Source organism: Ruditapes philippinarum, unplaced genomic scaffold (assembly GCF_026571515.1).
Source record: "Ruditapes philippinarum isolate M1 unplaced genomic scaffold, ASM2657151v2 ctg4297_1_1_1_1, whole genome shotgun sequence".
Taxonomy (NCBI): Eukaryota; Metazoa; Mollusca; class Bivalvia; order Venerida; family Veneridae; genus Ruditapes; species Ruditapes philippinarum.
The window spans coordinates 42,404-63,770 of NW_026859034.1; the positions used below are offsets into that span (position 1 = coordinate 42,404).

Consider the following 21,367-nt stretch of genomic DNA (forward strand, 5'->3'; position numbering starts at 1 on the left):
TATATTTTCAATTTTCTCTCTAGTTTAATAATTTATATTACATGTTTATGGGATGATTGACATTTTCTTCCAGTTATGCTCTCTTTTTCGAAGAAACACCGCAGACTCGATTTGAAGGCAACAGAACGACAAGTACATTATGTCGGATCTCATAAAACACACGATATTTTACCAATTTGTTTAACATTCTGTAATTAAAAGTACTATTCGAAAATGTCATTTACATAGATTTACATTTTTAACCACGGGGATTAAGGGATTTTTGATTTTTTTCATGTTAATAGTCATAAATTTTGTATGTCTTTATGATATATGAAATTCATATTAGTCAGTTAATCTAATTCGTGTTTTCGTCTTCACGGGGGGGGGGGAATCACGTGACTTTGTATAGTAATACCCACGAGAAAATGGCGACTGCTGAGCCCCGGTAAGTACCTTATTATGTTAAATTAAGGTGACAAACGTTTCTTAAATCAAAACAAAACCTAGCGTATCATATGCGCGTTAATTTTCTTCAAATGATAATACAAAGTGCATTATCCTACGTTTTGTGGTTTTTGAGAACATTGTTTGAATTGTGTGAAAATTGCACATTCAGCGATAGTAATTCGCACGAAGCGATATAATTTGGTACCAAAATAAATGAAAATAAACTTACTTTCTGCACTTAAGACACAAAATCAATCATTTTATTGACATCTGTTATCGTAGAAGTTCATATAAAATATATTTTCGAAGGTCTGTAGCCTACAAATGTTCTTTGCAAATGTATAGTAAGTAAAACGAACAATTTCTGGATAGTAAGTTACACGAAAACAAAATAGTAAGTTTCACGCACAGTTTCCATTAGCATACATATACATTAAAAGAAAGTTAAAGTTCATATGTTAAGAGATAGAAATACTTATTTCAATTATTCAAGATCAAATATTTCACTTTTTTATCTATAAGACGAATGCTTAATTGGTTGTTATTATAATATATCAAATGAACTTTTGTTACACGGCTCAGTGTTATTTTTCTGTGGCGATAGTAGTTCTTTGACCTCTGCAGTTTCAGGTGTGTCTTGGCCCTCATTTTACTGTAATGAACAAATATAATTGCTTGTTAATTGGTATGGTGATGTTTATTAACTGAATGCTGATCGATGTTTTTATATGGCGGTATTTGTTACATTTAGTCACTATGTTACTTAATTTATGAAAATATATTGAAGAATTCGCAAGAACAAAATAACTTCTTACAAAAAAAAAACAACAACAAAAACAACAACAACAAACAACAATGATACAGTGATACAAGTTATGATTAAAGGCACATTGTTCCTCAGAAATCCATATTGTTTTAACTCTTTAGAAATGTCAAACATGTGTTTGATAATGTTTAAATAATGGATAAAACGTATGATAGTATTTTATTACAACTAAAAAAGGTAGCACTGAACATTATATTAAGTGATGTGTCGCTAAGGTAGCAAAATGTAAACAAAGTAGTATTTTGACTTCCATACGAAATACTTATTCACTAAAGGTATACCATTTTCCAACAGAACCAAAGATGTAAAAGATAGTTTGAGTATCTAGCAAATGAGTATGTTTTCGGAAACTGTAACAAGATACCAAAAATAAACAGTTTTTTTAAAAATAAAAATGATAGCATTTAGAGGCATAATGGACCTTCAAAGAAAAAACGAATATTTGATCAAACAGGCAAGTGGAGTAAAAAAAATATTTACATAAAACAATCTTAGATGCTGGGTTTCAAATCACACCGTCAATGTCGGGACACCTGAGTTAAAGCACCGACGTTTTGTTAGCTAGTTTGATGAAAGAATTCAAGGACTCTGGTCGGACTAGAACCCATAGCGGTGAGAAGCATGTGTATAAAAATCAGGACTTTAAACACTCGCCATGGACGCACTGAATATCTTATTTACTCTATCACAAAACAAAAAGTAAGAGTTTACGACGCAACACATTTGCACATGGTAAGAAAATAAACGTATAGTAATACATTTTGTACATAACATTTTAACAAAACTTCTTGGGTTTATTTATAAAATCTGCCAGTGTATAAAAGAATAAATTTAAAAAAAAAACAACAACAAAAACAACAACAACAAACAACAATGATACAGTGATACAAGTTATGATTAAAGGCACATTGTTCCTCAGAAAATCCATATTGTTTTTATGAAATTATAAATTCTTTAGAAATGTCAAACATGTGTTTGATAATGTTTAAATAATGGATAAAACGTATGATAGTATTTTATTACAACTAAAAAAGGTAGCACTGAACATTATATTAAGTGATGTGTCGCTAAGGTAGCAAAATGTAAACAAAGTAGTATTTTGACTTCCATACGAAATACTTATTCACTAAAGGTATACCATTTTCCAACAGAACCAAAGATGTAAAAGATAGTTTGAGTATCTAGCAAATGAGTATGTTTTCGGAAACTGTAACAAGATACCAAAAATAAACAGTTTTTTTAAAATAAAAATGATAGCATTTAAGAGGCATAATGGACCTTCAAAGAAAAACGAATATTTGATCAAACAGGCAAGTGGAGTAAAAAAAATATTTACATAAAACAATCTTAGATGCTGGGTTTCAAATCACACCGTCAATGTCGGGACACCTGAGTTAAAGCACCGACGTTTTGTTAGCTAGTTTGATGAAAGAATTCAAGGACTCTGGTCGGACTAGAACCCATAGCGGTGAGAAGCATGTGTATAAAAATCAAGGACTTTAAACACTCGGCCATGGACGCACTGAATATCTTATTTACTCTATCACAAACAAAAAGTAAGAGTTTACGACGCAACACATTTGCACATGGTAAGAAAATAAACGTATAGTAATACATTTTGTACATAACATTTTAACAAAACTTCTTGGGTTTATTTATAAAATCTGCCAGTGTATAAAAGAATAAATTTAATAAAAAACTTTGTATACCAGTTCTATGATGGCATTAAATATCAATGTGAAATGGCGAATGTCTTCTCCTTTGCGTTTTTGGTCCTAATTGCAAATACTGAAAAATAAATGATGGTATTGTAATATTTCCTTCTGCACAGTTATTTCTTTATAAATCTAGTTCTAAAGATAACGGATGTGGGTCCAGTCTAACGTGAAAAAGGGCCAAGTGTAACGTACATTGTTGAGTATCAATGTCAATGTCTAATTTAGTTATTTTAAGTTAAGTAATCTTTTATGAAATTATATGAATATGAATACATGTATTATGAAATAATATGAATTATTATTAAAATACTCTCTCGATATTTGTTTCTCTGTCACCGTAGACGGAACACACTTGCAAATTTAAAACCAAAAGAATTATAAAATAGTTTCGTCACATTTAAGTAAGCTATTGGAAACTGTGCGTGAAACTTACTATTTTGTTTTCGTGTAACTTACTATCCAGAAATTGTTCGTTTTACTTACTAAACACTTGCAAAGAGCATTTGTAGGCTACAGACCTTCGAACAAAATTTTATATGGAATTCTACAAGAACAGATGTCAATAAAATGATTGATTTGGTGTCTTAAGTGCAAAAAGAAGGCTTATTTTCATTTATTTTGGTACCAAGTTATATCGCTTCGTGCAAATTACTATCGCTGAATGTGCAATTTTCACACAATTCAAACAATGTTTTCAAAAACCACAAAACGTAGGATAATGCACTTTGTATTGTCATTTGAAGAAAATTTACGCGCATATGATACGCCAGGTTTTGTTTTGATTTAAGAAACGTTTGTCACCTTAATTTAACATAATAAGGTACTTACCGGGGCTCAGCAGTCGCCATTTTCTCGTGGGTATTACTATACAAAGTCACGTGATTCCCCCCCCGTGGTCTTAGCAAGTGAAAAAAGTATGTTAGCATGTTTGTTAGATAGTACATCTAATAAATGGGCCATATAGAAATCTTAGTGATAAATGATTAAGTCAATATATAAATTTGCTCAATCATTTTATATTAAAAATATTATCCAAACCTTTTGTTTTCAGTCACATTTAAAGACCTCGTAAAAGCAAGGCTAATCATGCTATGAAATCAGTTTGTAAATGACAAGGTCTACTTAATAGACTGCATGTTTCGTTTATGCCATGCAATTGATGAAATTATATCTATAGTTCACGTTTGTTGTGCGCCAAACTAGAAATGTTTATTTTCTACCGCCCTAAGTCATACGTCAGTGGAATATTAAAATATTGTTTGATAATGTTCTTTTTGAAACATAGTCTATAATGTCTAAATAAAATAATCAATAAATCGTTAAACTGATAGCATTTTCCTTTCAAAATTCTGAAGTTACATATTTCACTTATCAAAAATCTACCACACCTCTTGAAGTATGGAATTTTAATTGAATTAAATTCACGTATAATACCCTTGAATATTTTCAATTCAAGTATTTTAATGAATGAGTTGCCGAAAAATACGAGTAATTTCAAAAGAATGCGAGTTGAATTTCAAAATATGTATATAGATTTTCATACTGTTTACACCTGTCGATGATGTGTCCAAAGTTGTACATGCCAATGATGTGTCCAAAAATGTAGAGATTAAGTTTGGCGGCATAAAAAAGTAAATAGTTTTATATTATAATAAATACACGTGATAAACTTACAAACCTTCATTTACCAAGGAATCTTGCTTAAATTATTATACTTATTTCTGTTCAAAATAATTGTCGAGCTAACGAAATATATTTTATATGAAACTGTAAATGAATGAAAGTGTCTATCTGGAAAAAAAAAAAAAAAGAATGAATGAATATCAACAAGGTAAAGTCTGAAGTTCTGTATAGTAAGTAATGAATAAGAAATGCCCGAATCTAAAATTTGCAAACAATAAGTTTCACACATATAAGAAAAAAAATAATGCAGTTAAGAGTTATCATTTAATCACAAATTGCAAAGCATTGCACTTCAAGCCATGTATTTTAAAGTCATTCAAATTGTGTGAAAGCCTATAAAACGAAAATAAAATGTCCGCGGGAATGAAAGCATTCTTGTTCTTGATTTTAGTAGATTAGAGTAAAAACATTTCGAGACAGTGATAATATTTTGTAGTAAAAGTCCCGCTGGAATATTGAGCGCTGAAACAATATCATATTTGAATGAATGAATTATTCAGCGTGAGAAATATCTTAACTTGGAAGCTTAAATACTCCTCAGTAAAAAAATCTGGAAACAAAGTGAACCCTTGGAAACATTAATCACAACAAAATTACAAGAAAATTGCAGACTCGGTTTGATTGAGTCTGTACATGAGCAAGATTTACGTTACATGTATATTTGTCCGAAACGTTAGTCTTTATTGAAAATATATTGATGCAATAGGAATAACATTTATGAAAGATATTAGATTAATGAAATAATCAAAGTTTGATGGTAATATTCGGTGACCTATTATTTAGTTATATGCGTTTTGTAAAAAAGTAACAGAGGAATTAGTTAATAAGAAATTACTTTTGTTAAGCTGAATGAATGAAGCAAAACGTAATGGAACAGACTCTTTTGATTTGTAAAAAGTAGATGTAATAGATATAACATTTTTTTTCAAGAATATAAATATGTCAACGCATTTAATGATTAAAGTGATAACATCTTAAATACTCATTACATATGATCATCGTGATTTAATCATTTCACATGACCAAATTAAGGGAGAAAAAAAGATCTGAAATGTTTCATAGTTACACTTTTTATATATCAAAACACGATTGATTTTATTATATATAATGACAATAAATGATATAAGTTGGTACAAGCGCTATATTGAAATTATGAGTTTTCTTTATGATTTTTCTATTTACATAAAGAAAGTGAGAGTGGGAACAAAATTGCAATCATAAAGGTACTGCAGATGTTTGCCGTTGCAATGCCCTTGTCCGTATATAACAATGAATTTGTTAATAAGTGTTTTTGTACAATTTTTAAAAGTCTGATATAAAGTGGTTCTTTGAAAGCGCTGAAAACAAAATGAAAACAATGAAATGTGCGGCAACTCTTCTGCCTATCCTAGAACATGCTAACGCCGTGTTCAGTCTTCGACTTCTTGAAAAAAAAATGTATCATCAGAGTTTAATGAATGAAACAAGTCTTCTGAAATTATAAATCTGGCAGACGTAATTTTTTCCTTCACAAAAAATTGTCTGCGCTCAAAATTATGTGTAAGCACTTCTTTTATGATTCAGAATACATTTCATTATCAACCGGATAAGATCTTTGCATCGTGGTTGAACCTCGCATAAATTTAGAAGCAAATTTATTTAATATTTGTTTATAGCCACATACTCGATTTTATCTTATTTTGTAAAGCTAATCTAGTCATGAAAGGTTACTGAGCTCCTTTAGTTGAGGATAATTAAAATGATTTCAAGGTCACTGTTAATGATTCAATAAATGTACCAAAATAGATTGTCGTTTGCTTGGAGCAATTGAACGCATTTCTTCTTTCTCAGGGAAACATGTGAAGAATGTGCTTTTATTTAGAAGTTATGAGATTGAAATTATTCTTAGTGAATTTGATGGCATAAGAATGCTGATTAACGTAATAAATTTGCTTGAAACTAGATCTGTATACTAGATTTTGCTGTTTTGATATCCAAATTTTATGATACTTTATAATTATGTAGAATTTATAAAATCATCACTATCATTTATAAAATCCTTTTACCTGTTCTTAATCAATTGGTCACGACATTAAATCATGCTTTTATATAAATCTCTTCCTAATGAACCAGGATAGACGTTGACAATAAATCTCAATCCAAAAAAGATGATTACTCACAAAACCGTTGGAAAATCGGCACAAAAATGACACATTGAATCTTATATGGTCATCGCATATGAATACATTTTAGGATATAACTATAGTCAACTTTTTCATATTTGAATGTTTAATACTGTTAAAACCAACGCAAGAAGTCTTGCAGTTACCAATGCCGTCCATTAACAGAAGCAGTTAAATAGACCCTGTGGCAGTAATAGTTTGACCTTCTGGATCGATCCTTAAAGTTTCCTTTCTACACTGATTAAATATTTCACACTGCTATTGTTTATAATAAAGCCATCGAAAAGTCATTGTTTTATATCTAGAAATTACTTAAAACTGATCAATGAATAAGTTGCATAAAATTAATTACAAAGCAACATAAAACAGATTAGATTACTTTATTGACCTCCTTACAATATTGCATCAGTAAATATATACTATAAACGAATTAAAAGCAAGTGTTAAATCGTATCAAATTGAAAATATCGGAGGTTCCTTTATAGTAAACAACTTTGACCAAAAACAAAATAATTAAAAAACGATTTATTAAACGTTTTCTATGGATTGCATAAAAAAGAATAATTCATCTTTTGTAATAAGTAAGAAGGAGAATTATGATAACATTACGTGCAGAAACAAGCGAATTACCACTGGCAAACATGGGCTGCTTTTACGAATTTGAAACAGTGCGTGCAAGTTGATAATTTAATCAAACATATCTCGTTTTATCTTTTGTTTTTATTCCTCAGGACACCATCTGGCGATCAATACCTTGTTAAACTATTTAGTCATTCTCTTAAACATCCTTGTTTATTGCATACAAGAATGCCGCTTGGTTTAAAAACACTTCATAAAGGATATTTTACCTAAGCTGCAGCATTTTCACGCGAAGCGATTAAATTGATGAAGATATATTTTTTGCTGTTATGTTATATCATTCTTTTTTATTTTGGTTAACAAGACAAAAATTAGATATTTCACATGCAAGCAAACAGGTGGTTCGAATTCAAAGATAGTTTTGTGGTGTTAGATGTATTCCAACATCTTATTATCTATATTTTAGGGTGGAAATGATATGTTTCAGAGGCAACAACATATTTGTCAAACTAGTCTGCTAGTGCAACTTGTTCAGTATCACGTAATGTGCTTTAGCCTGGAATAAAGGTGTTCATGCCATATATATACAGGGGCTTTGGATTTTCTTTGACAATATCATGATTCATTTAACACAGCTGGGATGTTTTATATTGCTTTTTGTAACCAAACTTGGCTATGCATCACCTTTTACTTATTTTTGGATTACGTTTCTTAATTCTCAGTAAAGTGCTTTGGGCTCGACCAGTAATGTTGAACCTGAATAGCGGATCGGGATTTAATCTTGAACTTGAAAGTGCCGAAGATTTTAGTGAGACTACAGACATAGATAGTTGGATGAATGACAATGTAAGAATATCAAAATTTATTGGAAATAGACTTTACGAAGAAAATATTTCAGGTTTCCGTCCTACGTTGGCAGGTACGGGAAATCGAGCAATGATAAATATGTCTTTAACACCGGAATATATGTTGGAATTATATGATAAATTATCCAAAGGATCACCGGCCGCACATTCGTCCAACATTGTACGAAGCTTTAAAAACATACCTCAACATGGTAAGAAGTTTTTGCGATTATATAATTTGATATCCAGATATTTTTATTCACTGCTATCAGTTTCTTGTTTAAGTTTTAAAATATTTTAAGATTAAATATTATCAGGAATTTTTACTTTTCGAATTTTACTTTTATTGCTCTTAAAGCACCTACTTATAACGCAAAACTAAAATATGATGAAATTTGACAAACATATCTGGAAAAAGAGATCAATCGGAAGCATTGAAATCAGCAAAATTGCGTAAAAATGGATGAATAGGTTTGATTTGGTCTGTACATGAGGGATAATAAAAAACATCCCAAAGACAGTCGAAGCAAAATGTTTGCTCAATATCTTACGAATTAAAGAAATAGTAAAACGATACAAAAGTTAAGTAAATACAGGTAATATTTAGCTATGAGACACTCATATATTTCAAGTAACTTTATCTTAGGATGACGTTGTGTGATTTTATCGCAAAATTTATTACAACACAATATCGAACGCTTCAGATTCGGCAGTTACTTATCTTTTTTAAGATTATTTCTAGGTGATGCATATTCAGAAACAATCACGATTGCTGTTGCAGATTTCTAAACTGCATAGTAATAAAGATTATTAATGAAGTATTCTTGGATACCTTTACATGATTCAATATAATTTGAAAGTGGTGTGAAGTTGATTGCGTGATATTAGGTCGCATAGCATGAATAATATACATGCAATGCACTTTCCTTCGACCTAATATTTAATGCCTTGCTTTCCTAAAAGGGTTTTATCTTTATATTTATAATTTCAGAAGTTAATGGACAATTTTAAAGAGCATATCTGAAACACAATTAACCACATGATTATATGTTAATCGCTTAAACTTTTTAAGGGATTTCTTAACTCTAACATAGGTTACATATTGATCTGTTTCTATAGTGAAATTAGCCGCGTCACGACAAAACCAACATAATGGGTTTGCGACCAGCATGGATCCAGACCAGCCTGCGCATCCGCACAGTCTGATCAGGATCCATGCTGTTCGCTTACAAACTCTATAACAAATAGAGAAACCGATAGCGAACAGCATGGATCCTGATCAGACTGCGCGGATGCGCAGGCTGGTCTGGATTCATGCTGGTCGCAAACCCATTATGTTGGTTTTGTCGTGACGCGGCTCAAATATCATATTTCATTCAATGGTATGTCTGAAGGTATGGGATATCTTTAGAATAAAGATAATATAATGCAATATAAAATTAATCACGGGTAAAATAGCCATTTATTATGCACCATGGAATCTATATAAGAATTCTAAATCAAATAACTCAGATATGATGACGCCATTAGAATACTGTTTTCGAACGGAAACTGCGAAGAAGTTCATGATTAATATTCAAAAATACCAAATTTAAATGATTTACATTGGTATAAATAAGATAATTTTATACGTTTGCACAACGTCAAAATGTTATTGCAAAGAATACTTTGGATTTTTTACGTGTACAGCATAATTCCCATAGGGTTTTGCCAACAAATCAAAAACTAATTTTTGCTTATTAATGACTTCAGGGAACAATATAATAAAACTTTTAAAAAAATTGAATTATAAATGACAAGTTTTAAAGGGTTTAAATGTAGAGCATTCGTTTCTAGAATGATGTAATGAACAAACTACCCAACCAGTATTGGCCTGCTGAACTTGTGTAATGGTATTGCCATGCCCTTTGAATTATGAACTCTAGATTAAAAGTTTGATTGATTGTAATATCAAATACTAAATTTGAGCTACCAAGAGTAAAAGATTGCACGGATATGCAGAATGGCCTAGTTTTATGTTTTTGGCAAAGGCTGATCAATGCTAAGAGTTAATTTATAATAAATACATAAAAGAGTGTCGCAAGAAAGTACAAAACAAACAAAAAACTAATCAGTAATTGTCTAAAAAATATACCTCTATTTACTTATAACTGCTAAAAATGTGACTTATAAATGCTATAAATGTAAATATTATGCTCATATTTTGGCGTAAGCTGGTTACTACTATTTGCCTTATTATTGATTTACCTAGAGAAATTAGAAAAATATCAATTTCTTTTTAATAAAACTAAATTATCAGGTATTATTAGGTATCACTTGATATCTAACCATTTTTGAAGAAGTGTTGCATTGATTAAGTTGCACGATAATAGATATTAAGATATAAAGCAGCTATAACAGGAAAGAGTATACAACATAAATTTAACCTCAGTCCGATAAAAATAGAACATGCAACGCTCTTGACGCATCTCCTTCTGGCGTTGTACTTTGATAATATAGCCGATACTCAAACTGCTTTATTAGTAAAGAAAGTTTCGAAACTGAATAACTTATCTTTGAAATTACATAGTGTTTAAAATTACAACGTGGGAATTTGAACAGACTCTTTGATATTTTGATATATTTAACAATCTCCGTATCATATTTAGACTTATCTTCTCGTAAACTTCAATTTGCTCTTTGCATCAATTGACAATTAAGATAATCTCTCCTTTAAATCTGATATATTTAAATTTTATTACTTTAATCTCTGAGATATAGTTACAAGCATCATGATTTAACTCATTTCGTTCAATTTATTGAAACGCAAAACCTTTTTCTCTGAGCAAAACAATTATTTTAATGGGAGAGCGTAGGTGTAATAGACTTTTACTTAATTATTCCAAAGTATTTGATTCTGATTAAACTGTAAAGACTATAACTGTGGCGCATTGGGAAAATTATATCGCTTCAATATAACTGATATTGTATTGATATTGAATGAAAAAAACTTTAGATTAAAACACCATCAACCTCCCAGTATAATTATTATATCAAGCGTTTATATTCGTGGTTATGGACTGTTTGAATGTTCATTACTAATAATGAAATAAAATATTCTAAATCAACAGAAAAAACACAATACTTTTTATACGTATGTTAAGTAACACCGTGGTTACAAAAATCAGAAGCAATAATGAGTATTTTGTTATGGCTAATAACAAATGCTTCACTTAATATAACAGTCATGAAATAATTAAAAACCTCTTCAATGATTAATTACTAATATTCTTCCCCTTAAAAGTTCATTAATTGTTCTATTTATTATAAAGAAATTGTTATATTAAATTCAAAGTAGAAAACACGTAATTGCCAATAATATGGCATTTGTGAGCAAATACACATCATATTATCTGACAAAATCATATCATAACTTTACTTTCTTTATTTGCACGATAAGGACATAAACATGAGAAATGAGATGATAATTGTGATACAATATCTGATGTAAATAAAATATTTTAACTCATAATTCATCTAATTATATTCATCTCACTCACACTTAGCAATCATTTAACTATCTTGGAGAACATAAATATTTTATTAATCAAAATCAAAGATATGGCATATTTGTCGTTTCCAACAACATTCATTATCAGTATGCAGCAAAACATTCATGAGTTTTCTTTTCAATATATTTTCAGAACAAAAATCTTCGGGAACTCCAGTGAATTTCCGTAACTATAGAGTACATTCCCTGGTGTTTGATATATCGGCACTTGACCGCTCAGAAAGTATCAACTCAGCTGAATTAAGACTGTATACTTTGATAACACGTGACCAACAATCTTATATGGGGGTCAATAGAGTCGTTTCAATTTATGAAATCGTAGATATAGGACAACCGGTTGACGCTGACCAAATAAAATACAGATTCATTACCTCAAAATATATTTATGGTGTTGAAAATTCATGGGAAAGTTTCGATGTAACAGAAGTTTTGAAAAGTTCTTTGCAGCTGGGACTTAAAATAGAACGTTTAGAAGTACGTATTCAAACAGTGTTTATGGATTCAGGAAGAGACAATATGGATATCAATGCGAATCCTAATGACATAAAACAACCTCTTCTTGTTGTTTATTCAAACGATAAGTCCATTGAACATGAACATGACGTTGAAACACACGAACTTCTCTTGCATGGCCTTGACTCAAATGTTAACAATAAAGGCACAACTCATGCTGGGAGAGAAATTGAAAGTAGGTACGTTTACAATGGACAACAAGTCTCACACTCAAGATCAAAGAGAAGCAGAGGTTCAAAATCGTCTTTTTGCAAACGACGTCCACTGTTTGTTAATTTTGAGGACATAGGGTGGCACACTTGGATAATCGCACCAAGAGGTTTTCAAGTAAGAATATCTTTTTTTCTCTGATTCTTTTCTTGCTTATGCAAGTGAAAATGTTTATAAGACAATAACATGTATCTAAAATACTTTTGTTTTGTTCCTTAATAATTGTCATGGCTGTCTTTTGTACAAAATAAAACTTCAACTAAAAATCATACAAGAGCGATCAGTGATCACATTTGTCGCCTAATAATAGCCAATTAAGTAATTATAGTGAAGGATGTTTAGACAGTTTTTTCCATATATGCCAGATCTTCTATTACGAATGTTGAAGCTTTTATGTAGCAGGCGACTCAAAATCGTTAACAGGCCAATTTTCTTTTCTCATTCAAAGACATAGCTCAGCCAAAATTCATTCAAACTAAAAACTCAAAACGTTAAATACATGCACAAGTACTTGAGATACTGATCAAGTCTATAATATTTCATTCAAAGTACATTTGTAGTATAATAGAACTAGTCCGGATAAAAAAACTTGTTAAAGGGACATAACTCTGACAAAACTCATTAAACTGGAAAATGCTGACGATATGCACAACTGCACTTAGTACTTATCATTCCCGTTAAGTTTGGATTGCACCACTAGTTTTTTTCAGGAACAGTCGGGACAAATCTTATGACGGACGGACACGTCGTAAAAGTGAAGTGATCCTTATATGTCGTCGCTACTCTGTAGCCGGCGACACAACATTCTATGTATTTAGTATGAAATAATAATACAATATATAAAAAAATAAATAATACACGAAGAACGTCTAAAACGGCAAATTTGTAAATGTTGCATTCTCGATTTTAAAGAGTAAAATACAGTCCCCTAACAACGTCTTAAGCAGAATTCATCATTTAACATAAATGGTAAAATTCTGAATTTAGAAACATCTGTAAAGCCACAGAAAGGTCCAAAGCTAAAGCTTACGGCAAGATGAGACTATTGTTTGACATGGTATTTTTCAACTTTTTCATTTTAATATAATGCATAATGATAAAAGCAAAATAGATAGGTAAGGCATTTAAACAATGTTAACGATATTATTTCAAGTGTTATAATAAAAAACTAAGATGCAATTTTGAAAATATTATAATCTGTTTTAATAGGATGATATCTTTTTGTGTACATATTACTAATGTCTCGAGAAACAGCTTAGTTGAAGAATAGAATGAATGTGCAAATAAACTTATCTCTGAAATTTATCTTCTGGCTTTCTCTTCTAAATAGATAAATGAGATAAAAGAACCATAAAATAAATGTGGTCAAAGACAAACTGCCCATAAAATTGCACGTTATGAATTTTTGACTGGCAATAAAATTAGAAATGAGTTATTTAATATGAGGTGTGTGGTTCGCCTTATTATTTCTTCTACAGGTGTCCATGAGATTTGTGATAATTTATGAGGCGAAACTTGCCTAAACTTGCCTAAAATCTTAAAATATTTTAAATCAAGTGCTTTGCACTTTGTAATGGTAGTATTTCCTTACCAAAAATGACTAATATTAGAGATCGAAATGTGTTCTTATCAGAAGTGCACTTCAGTAATTATCAGAAGTGCACATCGGTAATTATCAGAAGTGCACTAATTTTAATTTAGTCGTGATTTTATGCCAAATAACACATCTTACATATGTTTATTATATAGATATATATCCTGGTAACGTCATGTCGTTGTAAGTTAACTCTGAGGTGACTTGGTCACAAAAATGGTGTTTTCTAAATGTACATAATTATTTATTGCTAATTGAGCTATATACACAACGTTGATTATATACCTTAAGAACATAAAATGTAATCTAGATTCTTTTTAACTATGTCGTTATGATATCAATTTTTTCACACTTCTAACGATGTTTCTATTACGTGCTAGAAAACAAACAATTTCTTGCTGGGATATAAATTTAAAAGGTAATTTTGCATTTTTACGAAATAAAAACACCAATGATAATCATAAAAGCATTGTCTATTGTTAAACCAAAATGTTTGAATACATAGTTTTATAAACTTATCTGAGAAGACATTAATAACTGTGGCATTTTGACCTACCTATCTATAAAAGAACGTTTGATACTTAGATAAGAATGTTGTACATGACAAAAGTTTTTCAACTATTTAAGATATCATAGACACGGTGATGTATCATGAATACTTAATCATTTTATCAAAAGTTTTTATCAAAAGTATTCCGATTTTTAGAAGATAATACAAGAAGGTGTTGAAGGAATCCAGAAGCTATGTGCACTGTATCACACTGTGCTATCTAAATTTGTTTAGTTAAAGTTAAAAAGAAAGCAGAGTTATTGTCCCAATATTGATAACAAACCAGGCATGAATTTTCGCACGAAGTAGAACATCCTAGCTGTAACTGGTCTTAACATGTTAATTAATGTCGAAATCTTTAATTCATTAGGTACATAGAAAACTTTAGTTTAACTCTGAGTAAGTGCAGTATTTTATTTTGTTGAACTGAGTTAAAAGGAAGGGTCGGATTGTTTATTTTTTACTATTTAAAAAAAGAATTATTTCATGATATATGACATTAATATTTTCGCAAGATAAAATGAAAAAATATGAACGATAAGAATGTTAAACTTCAACAAAGAATTTATGGAGAAATCGTATAAGAAATATGTAGGTAAATGAAATTACAATTCTTTGTATCATATTTTGATAAAAAATTTCATCTACTTGTACAAGACTACGAAACACAAATTGAAAAATTAGTACCACCCTTCCTTTCAACGTGTTCTGCAATTATTTCTTGAACGAAGTTCTCTTGATTATCATCAGTGTTATCATCTCTGAAAATGCTCCAGTGACCCTCAGCAGGCGTGTTTCAGAACTTAGCACCTGCTGATTTGCCAACCCCTTTAAATATTCAGGCATGAAGAGTGTTATCAAAGGTATAATCTTAACGGTAATTCATTTGAATGGATAAAAAAATGGGAAACAAATGAGGTTTACGTGCTCTCTTTCTTTTAACTCTTTTATCATAGAATATAGAGCTTGCTCTCATACAACAACGCATTTTTATACAAGAAAGATTATGCTTTCTTTTTGTAGCAATTAGTTTACATTCTTGAACTCTATTTTTTCCACAAAATGATGCAATCTGCAGTTCTAAGCGCGTGCGTAAAACTTATTTGTAAGTTATGGAATTTCTGTCCTTATCATTTGTAAAAAAATATATTTTTCCCTGTGTATCGTAACCAGCATTTAAAACTGTTTATTTTTTATTTTTTATCATTTATCCATAAAATTAAAATAACAAAAATGTCCCTATATGTATAGACACGGAAAAAATGTGCATTTTATTGAAAAAAAAGAATGACCATATATACATGTTTATATATATATTGAAACTAGAGGATGCTTTTGTAAAAAAGCGCATGTCTCCCCCACTGCTGAGAATAACTGTGAATGGAAACAGGAATGGAAATGGAGATAAAAGAACAGAGTATATAAAACCAGACAACTGATATATCACTGATATATCAATAATAGTTAAATGTCCTCACTGATAAGAACTCTAGTTATCATCCGGAAATGAGAAAATGACCAATGGTCACTGTGACCTTAACCTTTGACCTACTGACCCCATAAACAAGAGGGATCATCTGCTCAATAAGACCAATCATCCTATGAAGTTTGAGGGTTGTAGGTCTAAAGGAACTCTAGTTATCATCCGGAAAGGAGAAATTAACCAACGGTCGCTGTGACCTTGACCTTTGACCTACTGACCATTAAAACAATAGGGATCATTTGATTAATAAGACCAATCATCCTATGAAGTTTGAGGGTTGTAGGTCAAAAGGAACTCTAGTTATCATCCGGAAACGAGAAATTGACCAACGGTCACTGTGACCTTGACCTTTGACCTACTGACCCCAAAAACAATAGGGATCATCTGCTCAATAAGACCAATCATCCTATGAAGTTTGAGGGCTGTAGGTCAAAAGGAACTCTAGTTATCATCCGGAAACGAGAAATTGACCAACGGTCACTGTGACCTTGACCTTTGAACTACTGACCCCAAAAACAATAGGGATCATCTGCTCAATAAGACCAATCATCCTATGAAGTTTGAGGTCTGTAGGTCTAAAGGAACTCTAGTTATCATCCGGAAACGAGAAATTGACCAACGGTCAGTGTGACCTTGACCTTTGACCTACTGACCCCAAAAACAATAGGGATCATCAGCTCTATAAGACCAATCATCCTATGAAGTTTGAGGGCTGTAGGTCAAAAGGAACTCTAGTTATCATCCGGAAACGAGAAATTGACCAACGGTCACTGTGACCTTGACCTTTGAACTACTGACCCCAAAAACAATAGGGATCATCTGCTCAATAAGACCATTCATCCTATGAAGTTTGAGAGCTGTAGGTCAAAAGGAACTCTAGTTATCGTCCGGAAACGAAGAATGGACGGACGGACGGACTGACGGACGGACGGACTGACGGACGGACGGACTGACGGACGGACAGGGCAAAAACAATATGTCTCCCCCCGAGGTGGGGGAGACATAATTAAATTTGTAGATTATTCTTAGAAATGTGAAAAGTAAAGAAACAAAATAAATAGTATAGCCTACAACCATTCACGACCTGTTAAAATTATTATGACTCGGCAAAACAAACATACAATATATCTTGTAACTAAAACAGAATTATTTCAGTGTTAAATGCCCATTTCAAGGATACCGTTTTTCCCATGAATATACATTATCATAAAGTTATTTAACTATCATATATAAGTTAGTATAATTATTAATTTGAAATTTTGGCATATAAATGCGTGTTTTGTGTGAATGGGACGGAATATTTTATGTCAACCTCTTACTTTTTATTACCCATTGCTTTGTTTTCATTTCAGGCATACCAATGCGCGGGAAAATGTACATTTCCACTCAGTGAACACTGGTCGCCTTCCAAACACGCAGTAATACAAACACTTATGCACAGCTACCATCCAAAACGTGCGGCAAGATCGTGTTGTGTCCCGACCAAACTTGACCCAATTTCAATCCTCTACATCGATGAACAAGGTGTTGTTACCTATAAATATAGGTATGATGGTATGGTCGTTGCCTCGTGTGGATGTCAGTGATACGACTTCGGGACTATTTATTCGAGCGGATTTGTGCAATAGATTTTTTCTTTATTTTCTCCATTTCTTGACAAAATTCAGATGCAGCTGTTATAAATAAAACAAATATATAAGAGAAGGGGTGTATTTTACCGTATCACAGTGTTTGTGTGTAATTTTACACATTTACGATACAAATGTTTATAAATATCAAAAACTGTTTGTTCTATAACTATAACTTGCATTATTGTTTGTAATTACATCACGATCTTCGGATTAGACAGAACTCTAAATGATTAAATGCAATTTGCATTTTGTTCAGTTAAGAGTATACTGTAAATTATATAATGTTTTCAAAGAAAATAAAGATTTCAAGTTTTGTAAAAATAGTTATCCTGAAAAAAAGGGTTCAAAACACACCATCAAGAGAGAATTTTAAATACAATGTTCCAAGAATGAATAAGTATTTAACGTTGATCTTTTACATTTCTAATATTCATTTTGCCTGTCAGAGTTCATACCTGAGTGCACGCAGTGCCGAATAATAGCCAGACATTACCAAGTCTCATTGTTTTATAATACGAAGTTATTTATAACGATTTATAAAAACGAAAATTACATTTCATTCAAATTTTTGCGTATACACTGAACAATAAGATTACATTTTGTCAAATTGGCTAACATAAGGGATATACATATGTACGTGTTTCTCTAGATAAAACTCAATTTAAAGCTCTTAGCCATTAAAACACCGTAATCAGCTCCAACTGTTCCACTGAAGTCCAAAATCCTAAGGCCATTACACTTGAAAACTTTACAAAGATAAACTGTGGCACTGAAAAAGGACTATTTTTTTTTTGTTTAACGGACTATAATGTATTGCATTGATTGAGTTATTATTTAATACTGTTTCTTTTCTAAAAAATTAATTACATGTTTTGATACAAGATGAAAGATTGCTTTTATCTTAAAAGTAGAATGTACATAAACGAGAGTTATTTGAAATATTTGTCAACAGCTCTTCCTTGATATTACCACCTTTAACACGGTAAGCTTATGTAAATTAATTTTAATGGTTCTATTTTAGCCTCATCAATATTTTTATTTATAATAATCTATTTTAAATAACAAATTTACTTTGTCTAAACCATTGGCAAAAGCCAAAATTTCACGCACTGAATAAACATTATAATTATATGTGTTGCCTTTGTTGATGTTTGATATACTCGTTTGCTATTTAAAAGTAAAGTAGTTCTTAAGATATGTTTGATATCCTCAGTTCTTGTTTAAAACAACTGTGTATAATTACTCATTGAAAATGAAAAAAGTTTAGTCTGTGATTATGACATTTTAAGTGCAAAGTGCATGTTTATAAAATTAACGTCAATCAGAGTCAACAGGATTGTATTTTTTGTCGGCTAATGTTTAAGATGTTTTTAGCTTTTTCGTAATACAGTTGGTTATTTCATGGTTTATTTATAAATGTTGAAAGCGAATTATGTTGTCGTATAAAATATCATTATAAACAGGCCACAAAACGTTTGAAGAAATAGATAAAACTTGTTAAACCTCCAACGATTATCGTGCATGATATATATCACGTACCTCAAAATAGAAATGACTTCTAGTACATACGAAGCCAATGGAACAATGATTTATTATTTTATGAAAATCCATCTCATCAACAAAACGAGTAAATCTAATGTTTAATACATATGTCATGATTGAATTGTTATTTAATAACATTAAAATTTAATTTCTTTGATATTCATCACATGTGGCTCTAGAGAAAAAATATTTAAAAAAAACCCAAACATTATCCTTACTTTTTCAAATCAGACGTTGCTTAAATCATAGCAATAAATGTTCCAAAAGATGTAAATACTAAACAGTTTTGTACTTTTTAGTGAATAGAAGAAATAAATGGTAACACGATCTCTATTATAGTATTTATATGAAATGGTATACAGATATATGATAAAGAGGATGTATAAAACTGAACGACACCGCCTATTTATTAGCATAATATACACTTTTCGATGTCATTTAAACAATTCTATCTACTAACAGAATACAACAGAAAGAAAAATCTTTAGACACATATTACAAAACATTCAATTTTTAATAACAAAATAATACATATTAGATACAATGTTACATGTAATAACAGGTACAAGGTTGTCATTGATATTTTTTTTTAAAATCGATTCACTTATCTAGATCTTAGAAGGCAGAATAGTATGGTTCTTATAAAATAATGAAAAGGTGTCACTCTAGACTACTTGACATTCGATAAATATCAATGGACATAAGATGTACTCTTTGACGATTTGATAAGTTGTTTTTAATCCATTAACCTTTAAAATTAACTAACACTGACAACACAAATCAATTGACCATTTCTTTTGGTTTAAGAAATAATTATAGCTACTTATCATTAACCTTTTAAAAGCATAATTCGCAGGCTCATTCAATTCGACTCTCACGTTTGATATGTAGGCTATTCAGCTGAATAAACTTTTAAAATAATAAATGTCATATATATGAGAACAATACCAAACACTTATAATTTTCGTTTTATAATGTAAAATATATAGGTTTTCAAACACAGCAAATTTGAAAAGTTTGTATTTTTCTGGTTCCCATTAACATTACTTCCAATGTTTTAAGGATTGGAATAAATAATATGACTTTGGTTGAGGCATGATCGAACGTTGCAAGGTTTTTTTCTTTAACAAAGAGTTTCAAACAAATGTTTTTATTTTCCCTTCTATTCAAATGTTTATATTTGAAATCGATGGTCAGTTGAAAGACACACTCACAAAGGAGCCGCGTCACGACAAAACCAACATAATTGGGTTTGCGACCAGCATGGATCCAGACCAGCCTGCGCATCCGCGCAGTCTGATCAGGATCCATACTGTTCGCTTACAAAAGTCTATAACAAGTAGAGAAACTGTTAGCGAACAGCATGGATCCTGATCAGACTGCGCGGATACGCAGGCTGGTCTGGATCCATGCTGGTCGCATATCCATTGTTGGTTTTGTCGTGACGCGGTTAACTTCACGGTCATGCCGTTCGGGTTGAAGATCGTATAATACTATGACTGATAAAAAGGGAGTGAGAGATGTTGCACTTTTCATACAAAACCTCAACAAAAACTTGCAACTTGCAATATTCATGTAATTTTGTTGTGATTAATGCTTCCGAGCGATCAATTTGTTTTCAGAATTTTCATTTAATTATTTTGGTTTTCATTGTTATCGATCAATAGAATCTTTATTCTACATAATTGATTAAGCTTGTTCTTGTACGACAGAAATATTTCACCATGCAGGTCTTTCAACTTCAGGCTCAGCAGAATTAAGCACACTTATAAATAACAAACTAAAATTATTTTAGTTCACAATGTATCAATAAAATAGAATGAAATCTAAAATATTTGCTGTAATGCCTGCAGTTTAAATTGCACGTGTAAATTATCTTTCTTAAGATAAAAAGCACACGTGTAACATATGATATTATTAAAACATTACACTTCTCTTGATAAAATTGATTAAAAAAATCCTTATCCAATATACATGTATCCTCTTAAGGTAATGTAATTAAGTAAAAATTAAAAAGAACAACCAATAAACAATCGTAGGGAATTATGCTTG

General features: G+C 30.9%; 1 protein-coding gene and 1 long non-coding RNA gene across 2 annotated transcripts; one reads left to right on the top strand and one right to left on the bottom strand.

Annotated features, from left to right (window-relative positions):
• Nucleotides 1–371: 371 nt before the first annotated feature.
• Nucleotides 372–3,868, bottom strand: LOC132754955 (uncharacterized). The gene is made up of 3 exons (XR_009629150.1): nt 3,802–3,868; nt 2,965–3,043; nt 372–1,081 (listed from the first exon to the last, which is right to left on the bottom strand). It is a non-coding gene; the product is annotated as an uncharacterized LOC132754955 (long non-coding RNA).
• A 3,674-nt stretch (nt 3,869–7,542) lies between these two features.
• Nucleotides 7,543–19,649, top strand: LOC132754953 (bone morphogenetic protein 10-like). Its single transcript, XM_060745709.1, has 3 exons — nt 7,543–8,454; nt 11,926–12,632; nt 17,495–19,649. Exons 1-3 carry the CDS (start codon nt 8,073–8,075, stop codon nt 17,726–17,728), a joined length of 1,323 nt encoding a protein of 440 aa, XP_060601692.1. The 5' UTR covers nt 7,543–8,072; the 3' UTR covers nt 17,729–19,649.
• Nucleotides 19,650–21,367: the final 1,718 nt, after the last annotated feature.

Coding starts and splice junctions, on each gene's coding strand:
- LOC132754953 (XM_060745709.1), top strand. CDS start 8,073: ATGCATCACCTTTTACTTATTTTTGGATTACGTTTCTTAATTCTCAGT. Junction 8,455..11,925: donor TAAAAACATACCTCAACATG/GTAAGAAGTTTT, acceptor ATATATTTTCAG/AACAAAAATCTTCGGGAACT. Junction 12,633..17,494: donor TCGCACCAAGAGGTTTTCAA/GTAAGAATATCT, acceptor TTTTCATTTCAG/GCATACCAATGCGCGGGAAA.